The 10,711-nt window shown below is 45.0% G+C and overlaps 1 protein-coding gene across 5 annotated transcripts in view; it reads left to right on the top strand.

Moving 5' to 3' along the window:
* Positions 1-10,002, top strand: part of LOC115201071 (formin-like protein 1) — a 61,531-nt gene extending 51,529 nt beyond the window's left edge. For 2 of the 5 annotated variants that reach the window (XM_029764306.1, XM_029764310.1), the window contains exons 15-25: positions 3,351-3,605; positions 3,755-3,879; positions 4,204-4,406; positions 4,813-5,047; positions 5,175-5,243; positions 5,351-5,431; positions 6,707-7,000; positions 7,494-7,595; positions 7,819-7,923; positions 8,066-8,174; positions 9,821-10,002. In XM_029764306.1, the coding sequence (XP_029620166.1) occupies positions 3,351-3,605; positions 3,755-3,879; positions 4,204-4,406; positions 4,813-5,047; positions 5,175-5,243; positions 5,351-5,431; positions 6,707-7,000; positions 7,494-7,595; positions 7,819-7,923; positions 8,066-8,174; positions 9,821-9,921 (1,679 nt within the window). In that variant the 3' untranslated portion in view covers positions 9,922-10,002. Of the gene's footprint in view, positions 1-3,350; positions 3,606-3,754; positions 3,880-4,203; positions 4,407-4,812; positions 5,048-5,174; positions 5,244-5,350; positions 5,432-6,706; positions 7,001-7,493; positions 7,596-7,818; positions 7,924-8,065; positions 8,175-9,487; positions 9,599-9,820 lie in introns of all 5 variants that reach the window. The other 3 variants (XM_029764309.1, XM_029764308.1, XM_029764307.1) reach the window with 3 other exon arrangements.
* Positions 10,003-10,711: the final 709 nt, after the last annotated feature.

Raw genomic sequence — 10,711 nt, forward strand, 5'->3', positions numbered from 1 at the left:
AAACGTCTACAGAGATTACTGGGTATGACACACGTTTCCTAACCCAGTATATCCAAGATGAAGCCACGCTCACTGCACCACTCAGAATGTTCCTCGGGAAGGACATGACATGACAGTGGCACCCAGAACAACAAGCAGCACTGGAGAGACTGAAGAAAGCCATCTCCCTTACGCCGCTGCTGAAACTCTTCAATCCACAGGAAGATATTGAAATACAAGCTGATGCACCCAAAGAGGGACTTAGAGCTGTTCTGATGCAAGGTTAACAGCCTATAGACTTTGCATCCAGAGCTCTGTCTGGGGCAGAACAAAATTATGCCCAGATAGAAAAAGAACTCCTGGTAATCTTGTTTGCACTGAAGACATTTCACCAGTATGTCTGTGGTTTCCCGGTCAGAGTTCAATCTGACCACAAACCACTTGAGGCTATAATCACCAAGCCTATTGGAAAGGCGCCTGCCAATCCTTGCTTTGAAGGATGCTGCTTCAAATACAGAAATATGACATTCAAATCGTCTACACCCCAGGTAAAAGACATGTTAATAGCAGACACGCTATCCAGGGCTGTACCCCAGACTGCCACACATGAAGAGTGCGACCTCAGTGACGAGAAAGTCATTAAGGAAGTCTCCACACATCAGCCACTGGAGGGTGCTGTCACAGATGCAGACAGTGAGATGCGGCTGCTGAGGAACCTACACGGACATGGATGGCCAGACAAGAAGAAAAGTGCATCACTGAAAGAGCAAACCTACTTGCACATCAGAGACTCTCTTTACATTGAAGATGGACTACTCCCAGGTAAACAAACGTATTATCATTCCCAAAGACTTTTAGAGCTGAGGTACTTAAGAGGCTCCACATTGCACATCGGGGCATTCGACGCTCCTTAGCGCATGCCAGAGCTCGCATGTATTGGTCAGGCCTCGCTGATGATGTCTGAATGATGGTCGAATCTTGCACTTCCTGTCAAGAGAAACCGCCTAGCAACCAAAAGGAACCACTCCTACCACACACAGTGCCTGACACTCCATGGCAAAAAAATCGCCGCTGATATGTTTAAGTTCCAAGGACGCTCATTGCTTCTGATAGTGGACTACTACTCCAAATATCTAGGGTTTCAAAATCACTCATTCTAGTCCATGGTTTTCCCCAGTCAAACGGAAACAGTCAGTGAAAAAACGTGCTAAAGTTGGCATCATAGACAGGTGTCGACCCTCACGCACCTCTCCCCAACCTGAGAAACACACCTGTCCCGGGGTCTGCAGTACTCCCCTGCTCAGCTACTCATGGGGCGTGTCCTATGCTCCAACCTAACTACAAGTAAAGCAGCCCTTCAGCCAGCGACTCCCAAAAATGTCCAGCATGGCTTGAAACGTAGACAGCTGCAGCAGAAGACGAGCTATGACAAAATGGCGTCACCGCTTCCTTCGTTTCGAGAGGGAGAGAGTGTGCACGGAGACGGCAAAAGGATGGCAGCCAGCAACAGTGGTGAGAATCAGAGATGAACCGAGATCATATGATATCATCACACCCGAAGGAGGTCGCTACCGCAGAAACAGAAAGCATCTCAGACCTGACAGAACAGCCAGGTACAGGGATAATGAAGAAGACACAATCACTGACTGAGGCGACACAAAGAGACACAAATGAACACAGACAGAACATGACAAATGACAGAGTACCAAAACCCTCTATCATAGAGACTCACACCAGTAAGTGCACCGGAACCCTCTGTCATAGAGACTCACACCAGTCAGTGCACCAGAACCATCTGTCATAGAGACTCACACCAGTCAGTGCACCAGAACCCTCTATAATAGAGACTCACACCAGTCAGTGCACCAGAACCCTCTGTCATAGAGACTCACACCAGTCAGTGCACCAGAACCCTCTGTCATAGAGACTCACACCAGTCAGTGCACCAGAACCCTCTGTCATAGAGACTCACACCAGTCAGTGCACCAGAACCCTCTGTCATAGAGACTCACACCAGTCAGTGCACCAGAACCCTCTGTCATAGAGACTCACACCAGTCAGTGCACCAGAACCCTCTATCATAGAGACTCACACCAGTCAGTGCACCAGAACCATCTGTCATAGAGACTCACACCACCAGAACCATCTGTCATAGAGACTCACACCAGTCAGTGCACCAGAACCATCTGTCATAGAGACTCACACCAGTCAGTGCACCAGAACCATCTGTCATAGAGACTCACACCAGTTAGTGCACCAGAACAATCTGTCATAGAGACTCACACCAGTCAGTGCACCAGAACCATCTGTCATAAAGACTCACACCAGTCAGTGCACCAGAGCAGCCAGGTGTACTAAACTACCAGCGAGGCTACAGGACTATGCGCTTGAGTGAGTCAGATGTAAAACCTGGCATTGTAAGTGGAACTAGACCACCATCTACCATTGACTCTACAGCAGTATTAAAAATACTATATTCTTGATTAAAAAAAAGTATTGTTAAAAAGGTATGTTTGCTTGTAAGCTCTATTCTCCATGTAATATATGGAGAATACACATTTTAATGATAGTCCATACCTCTCTTGTGTGTAACAGCCAATCAGTATCACTCTTGAGGTTGAAGGTCAAGGGGATATGTAAATGAGCGGTCTTGCAGTTTAATGTGTGCCTGCATGCACAGAGTTAGTTCTTACCATGCTTCAGCTATAAAGGTAAAAGTTATAGTACTTCAGTCTCCATTGTCAATTGAACTATACCGTGCCATCTAGAGCACGACAGACTGAGACGGCCATGGCATATGGTTTACATCGTTTTCATGCTCATCAAACCGTTCAGGGACCGCTCGTGCCCTGTGTATGGGGGCATTGTTTTCCTATGGGGGCAGAGCCATGGTAGCCAAAATAATGGCATGATGGGATGTCAATTGCTTAATTAAATCATGAACCGCACCTGGGTGGAAGCACCTACTTTCAATATACTTTGTATCTCTCATTTACTCAAGTGTTTCCATTATTTTGTATATAAAACACAGGAAATCATGTTTTTGACTGTACTCAGCCTATATGATGGATAGGTTAGACAACCACATATCACAGTCAAATATACAGGATACAAACATTCCAGCTAAACAATGAATATGTAGCGTTTTGTAAACCTTTTTTATACACATCTCAAATCTATGAATAAAAAATCTGAGAACAGTCATATTTACACACAAATGAAGGTACCCATCGGCAATAATTTCTGATGAAAAACCCAAATGTGAAAAATTGCTTTGGAAATAAACTCTTTAAATATTCCTTTAGTTTGGTTTATGGAATCAAATTCATCATAAAAAAATTGACATTGTTTCATTTTCCCTGCATCCACAGAACAAATCACGATTGTCGAGGGCCCTGTGGCCCCTCCCACGTCAGTAGTCCCTCCCCCTCCTCCACAATTACCTGGTACAACAGAGGCCACAGCACAAGCCCCTCCTCCTCCCCCTCCTCCTCCACCTCCTCCTCCTCCATGCTCGACTGCACCACCTCCTCCGCCCCCACCTCCTCCAGGGGGTGGTATGCCCCCACCACCTCCGGGTGGTGGAATGCCCCCACCATTTGGGGGTATGCCTGATGGACACACTGGTAAGCTAACACGCGATAGGCCAAGATAGTTCTGTCAGTCGTGTTTCTAATGACAAAACGTTCAGTTAATTGGATCCCGCTAACAAGGACTGGCCCATTAGAAATGGTTATACACAATGAAAAAAATGATGTGTTCCTCTTCTGGACAGGTAACAGAAACAAGAAGCCCATTCAGACTAAGTACCGTATGCCTTCACTCAACTGGCAGGCCCTTAAACCCAACCAGGTGTCTGGAACCGTCTTCAATGAGCTGGATGATGAGCACGTATTGGGGGTGAGACCACAGTAGTCTACTAGCTATCTGCTTACAATCTGTATTCTTGTCCATCTCAATCTGTCCTCGTCTGTATGTGACTGCTGATTCTCTCTCTTCTCCTTCCAGTCTTTCCATCCCTCTTTCTCTGTCTCAGCCGCTCTCTCGTTTCTCTTTCTTCTGTCATCCTGAAATCCTTGGTATTTCTCCCTCTATCTGATCTGTCTCCCGTCGTATGACAACGTTTCCTGCCGAATCAACGACTTGTTTCACTGTAAATCGCATAGTTTGGACGTTACCAACAGCTCCTGCATTAGTCATCCACCTCTCCACTCCATGTCCTAGGAGCTAAACATGGATGCCTTTGAGGAGCAGTTTAAGACCAAGTCCCAGACTGCCCCGGCTGACGTGGGGACCCTGAGAGCGAAGGTGGCTCAGAAGACCCCCAGCAAGGTGTCCCTACTGGAGCCCAACAGAGCCAAGAACCTCGCCATCACCCTGCGCAAGGGAGGCATGGCCGCCTCAGACATTTGTACTTCCATAGAGACGTATGTGTCTGTTATCAAGTTGTTATAAGAAAACTATACTACATGTAAATTGTGCGTAAGACTAGAAGTAGTACTACTATATATAGTTGAATGCATTGACTGTAAGTCGCTCTGGATAAGAGCGGTCAGATGGCCAAAATGTTAAATGTATACCTTTGTGTAGTGTCTATGCACAGCCAGAGAGAGGAATGTATAGGTAGCTATGGTTTTACTAAGCATGTGATAGTAACTGATAAACTTATAACCAGTGTGAAATGTGTGAAGGATCACGACACTCATAACGCACTTCTATTGTCAGTTTACAATAATCGAAGTGTATGAACAGCGGGGTAGTTGTACAAGTAGTATTAAGTAGTAGTTGTACATAACCCTTGCTCTCTCCACTTTCTCTTGCCCCTCCCTACAGGTACAACCAGGAAGCTCTGAGCCTGGACTTCCTGGAGCTACTGGAGCGTTTCATCCCCTCAGAGTACGAAGTCAAGCTCATCCAGAACTACGAGCGAGACGGGAGGCCCCTGGACGAGCTCCCCGAGGAGGACCGGTTTATGGTACGCTTTGGCAAGATCCCTCGCCTGCCCCAGCGCATCAGTACGCTCACCTTCATGGGCAACTTCCCAGAGAGCATCCAGCTCATCCAGCCGGTCAGTAGAAATACTGAAAACAATGTTACTTCAAGATTGTTTCCATTTTTTTATAATCTAGTCAGATGCGCAAAGCTTCCCCCATAACACCAGAATTCACCATAATATGTTCCCATCTCTCCAACAGCAACTCGATGCAATCATCGCTGCCTCAATGTCAATCAAGTCCTCTAGCAAGCTGAAGAAGATCCTTGAGGTACTGTTAGGGGACTGCTCTTTTGATAAACTGCGTGGATGGTATGCGGTTATATTGTTTCGTTTTGTATGATGACACAACGTTGGTATGCCTCTTCTGTTCCTAAGATCATCCTAGCCTTCGGAAACTACATGAACAGCAGTAAGAGAGGCTCAGCCTATGGGTTCCGCCTGCAGAGTCTCGACTTGGTGAGAAAGACTTCAAACATAAAGCATACTATATTTATCAACCAAATGTTAGAGGCTCATTTTGTGTTCCTTTTCCTACGATGAGGCACATGGGTTTTGTACTCCAACCCTAGTACGGAAGATTCACTTGGGTTAGCAGAATGTCATATTAGCACAGCGTCTAATTGATTATCTACAGTAATATACTCCAATGGGACTCCACCTCAGTGAGAGATCCGGAGATAACCGATTGTGACAGGCCTACTCTGAAATTAGCCACAGTGACTGAATGAGTTGGAGCTGTGGAGGATGTCTCAACTCACAATGATTGCTGATGATAATCAATGGCAGGCAGAGTTACCCAAAGCATCAATTAATGTCAAAATGGATTTCATTGGAGGCGAGTAACAACATGATCAGGATTGGACACATTCGCTCTTGATCTCACTGTATTTCTCATTTTGATGGGGTGCTGTATCACTTGATTATCTGATCTCAGATCTGTATGTGCTATCGCAGACCCCTCTGACTACCACTGTCCTAAAGCGAATAAAGATCTGAGATCAGGCTAACCTTTTGACTTTGTATCCTTTTTTATACCTTTATTCAACTAGGCAAGTCAGTTAAGAACAGATTTTTATTTTCAATGACGGCCTAGGAAGAGTGGGTTAACTGGGGCAGAACAACATATTTTTACCTTGTCAGCTCAGTGATTTGATCTTGCAACCTTTCGGTTATTTATCCAATGCTCTAACCGCTAGATACCTGCTGCCCCTCGATTGGTTCCCACTAATATGGCTCAAAAACGTGATTTTCCTGTGTTATATATATATATTTCCACACTATGAGGTTGGAATAATACTGTGAAGTTATGAAAATGACTATTATAAGATGATTATTTAAGTTTATAAGAGTGGTTTGAAAAGAGCACCTGAAATTTCAGCCTGTTTTGGTGGGATGGAGTTTTGGCCTGCCAATAACAGCTAGTTTTCAGTTTTCCCCCTCCCCACTCAGACCACTCCCAGGCAGTCCTAACTAAATTCTTGCTTGAGAAATTGCTCTTTGCTAAGAAGGTATTTTTGTTTCTTGTTGACCATTTTAATTGTAGACAAGCACAGTAAGGTACTTAACTGTTACCCAGAAAGTATTTGATATTTCAATAAAAACAGCTGCATTTGACCTTCAAAGTTTTGGCAACATGGTACCTTCTTGGTTATTAGGTTTACCCATGATGTAGTTTGGACCATATACTGTATAGCGTTTGCAACTTTCTTTCTTTCTTTTTATTCTATCTAGCTGTTAGACACTAAGTCCACAGACCGGAGACAGACTCTGCTTCACTTCATAGTGAACATCATCCAGGAGAAATACCCCGAGCTCCAAGCCTTCCACAGTGAGTTGTACTTCTTGGACAAGGCTGCTCTGGTGTCCCTGGACAGCATTCTGCAGGACGTGCGTGCCCTGGAGAGGGGCATGGAGGTGACCCGGAAGGAGTTTGCCATACACGAAGACAACTCTGTGTTGCAGGAGTTCCTCACCAGCAACAATGACCTGCTGGACTCTGTAGTAGGAGATGGCAAGACAGCCCAGGTCAAATCTCCCTACTAAATATATATAAAAAATTGACAATCAGTGTGGAAAAATGTACAGCCTAATACATCAATCAAATGTATTTATAAAGCCCTTTTTACATCAGCCGATGTCACAAAGTGCTATACAGAAACTCAGCCTAAAACCCCAAACAGCAAGCAATGCAGATGTAGAAGCACGGTGGCTAGGAAAACTCTTGAGAGAGGCAGGAACCTAGGAAGAAACCTAGAGAGGAACCAGTCTCTGAGGGGTGGCCAGTCCTCTTCTGACTGTGCTGGATGGAAATTATAACAGTACATGGCCAAGATGTTCAAACGTTCATAGATGACCAGCAGGGTCAAATAATAGTAATCACAGTGGCTAACAGTTTTATTGCACTATACTAAATTAATTTAGGAGGCTAATAATATTTGGAAAACAGTACTGCTACAGAAAGCAATGAGGTACGGTGTAATCGAGGTATGATCGTTTTTTTTTTCTTCTCTCATTTTAGGATGTGTATGAATCAGCGGTGGAGTACTTTGGAGAGAACCCTAAAACCACACCTCCCTCCATGTTCTTCCCCGTATTTGTTAGGTTCATCAAGGCCTATAAGGTTAGTCACCACATTGACTGATTACGTTTTTCATTGATTCAATTCATTCAATCATTCATACAGTACTTATACAGCCGACTATTAAAGCGTAAGCACGTTCATGTATCAACGTAGACAAACTGAGCTCTTTGCCACACATCAAACAGTTACTGTTGCATTAATGTGACAGTGTTCCATACATAAATGATTACAAATGTCTTTATAACCCCACCCCCCCTGGCAGCAAGCAGAGCAGGAGAATGAGCAGAGGAAAAAGCAGGATGTGTTGTCCAGAGAATGGAAAACTAGGCCACTGTCGACCTCGCCTAAGCCTGAAATATCCCAGAAGGTAGTCCGTGACACTTTACCAACCACGTAGGAGCGATAAGACACAGGGAGAGTTGACTCACTCCACTTACCTTCAACACGTGTATAATTTAGACCCCAACTCTTTTTGCCTGCCCTTTGACCCCCCCCCCCCCCTCCCACAGCAGGTACCCATGATGCCCCAGATGGATCTGATAGCGGAGCTGAAGAGGCGGCAGGTGACCCCCCTGGTTCGGGAGGGCAAGGATGGAGCCATCGAGGACATCATCACAGGTGGGGTCAGGGATAATGGGTCGAGGTCTCCAGTACACTCATTGTGTGTGTGTTTTTGAAAGAAAAGCACATTTTTTGTCTATTAAAATAACATCAAATTGATCAGAAATACAGTGTAGACATTGTTAATGTTGTAAATGACTATTGTAGCTGGAAACAGCAGATTTTTTTATGGAATATCTACATAGGCATCAGAGGCCCATTATCAGCAACCAACACTCCTGTGTTCCAAGGGCACGTTGTGTTAGCTAATCCAAGTTTATCACTTTAAAAGGCTAATTGATCATTAGAAAACCCTTTTTGCAATTATGTTAGCACAGCTGAACTAGCATAACTCAACACAGCAGAACTGTTGTTCTGATTAAAGAAGCAATAAAACTGGCCTTCTTTAGACTAGTTGAGTATCTGGAGCATCAGCACTTGTGGGTTCGATTACAGGCTCAAAATGGCCAGAAACAAATAACTTTCTTCTGAAACTCGTCAGTCTATTCGTGTTCTGAGAAATGAAGGCTATTCCATGCTAGAAATTGCCAAGAAACTGAAGATCTCATGCAACGCTGTGTACTACTCCCTTCACAGAACAGCACAAACTGGCTCTAACCAGAATAGAAAGAGGAGTGGGAGGCCACGATGCACAACTGAGCAACAGGACAAGTACATTAGAGTGTCTAGTTTGAGAAACAGACACCTTACAAGTCCTCAACTGGCAGCTTCATTAAATAGTACCCGCAAAACACCAGTTTCAACGTCAACAGTGAAGAGGTGACTCCGGGATGTTGGCCTTCTAGGCAGAGTTGCAAAGAAAAGCCATATCACAGACTGGCCAGTTAAAAATCAAAGATTAAGATGGGCAAAAGAACAGTCACTGGACAGAGAAATGGCTTTTTCTTTGCAACTCTGCCTAGAAGGCCAACCGTTTTCAGCTGTCCCAATCATTGCAAAATGGTTTTCTAATGATCAATTAGCCTTTTAAAATGATAAACTTGGATTAGCTAACACAACGTGCCACTGGAAAACAGGAGTGATGGTTGCTGATGATGCTTGATTTTCTGTAGCCTTTATCCATTTCCGCAAAAACATTATAACTAACTGTCGTCATGCAATATCCACCACCACCTACATTATCCTGTTGCATCTGTCACATCCACATTCATCTTCTCCCTTCACACCCTTTTTCACTCCTTTTTTCATGTCATTCCCAGTCATTCCCCTGTGCATATCTCTCCTCCCCCTTGGTTATGTCTTTACCGTCACCCTCTTCTCCCTTTGTCTCTCTCTTTCTCGCTCTCGCTCTCCCTCTCTGTGGTTTTCAGCTCTAAAGGCTGTGCCCTTCACGGCTCGCTCTGGCAAGCGCTCCTCTCGCCTCTTCTGCGACTCTGGCTTCAGTGATGACAGCCCTACATAGTCCCCTCAGAATTGTATAGGTCTGTCTTTTGCTTTCTCTCAGTCTCTGGAGATGCCTGTGTCTCCTATGCACACCACTAGAGTGTAGCACTATGTTTCTCTGTGGATCTCTCTGTCTCTTGATGCAGTTGTCTGTCTGTCTTTGTTTGCGTGGCGGTGTCACTACAAAAGCCTGTTTAGACCAGACTTGTTCCGTGTTGTGGTCTCACAGTGCTGTTGTTATCCATCACTATCCCTGCTAGACCTGAGGAACCAGCCGTACAGACGGACAGACGGGTCCCGAGTCAGCGCCAAGTGGAAGCCCAGACAGAAGCTCCAAGTCTCCTCCGACATCTTCCTGTGAAACACTACACACACACGCTTACACACACACACACACACACGCTTACACACACGCTTACACACACGCTTATACACACGCTTACACGCTTATACACACGCTTACCACACACACACACACACACACACACACACACACACACACACACACACACACACACACACACACACACACACACACACACACACACACACACACACACACACACACACCATTCAAAGCATCACCCTCATTTAAATTCATTGACATACAGCACACACAAACTTGAAATAGCTCCCCTAGGCTTAGCCCAGCATGGCAGGTGATTGGTTCTACCTGTGGTTCTACCCACAGCAAACCTCCACCCTCTAAGTAGAGCTTTAGGAATATTAAACTGTGAGGTGCTGTCTCCTAATACCCCTCCGATCCACAACAAACACCTACAGTAAATACACTCTATTCCTCATCATAAACTGGGTGATTCGAGCCCTGAATGCTGACTGGCTGAAAGGCGTGGTATATCAGACCGTATACGACGGGTATGGCAAAACATTTATTTGTACTGCTCTGATTACATTGGTAACCAGTTTCTAATAGCAATAAGGCACCTCGGGGGTTTGTGATATATGGCCAATATACCACGGGCTAAGGGCTGTGTTCTAGCACTTTGCGTTGCGTCGTGCATAAGAACAGCCCTTAGCCGTGGTATATTGGCCATATACCACACCCCCGCGGGCTTTATTACTGAAGTAAACACTTCCTATTTCTACATAATGTTAGTGGAGTAAGGGCTTGGCCATGGATGGACTTCATA

This window comes from Salmo trutta, chromosome 10 (assembly GCF_901001165.1).
Source record: "Salmo trutta chromosome 10, fSalTru1.1, whole genome shotgun sequence".
Lineage (NCBI taxonomy): Eukaryota > Metazoa > Chordata > Actinopteri > Salmoniformes > Salmonidae > Salmo > Salmo trutta.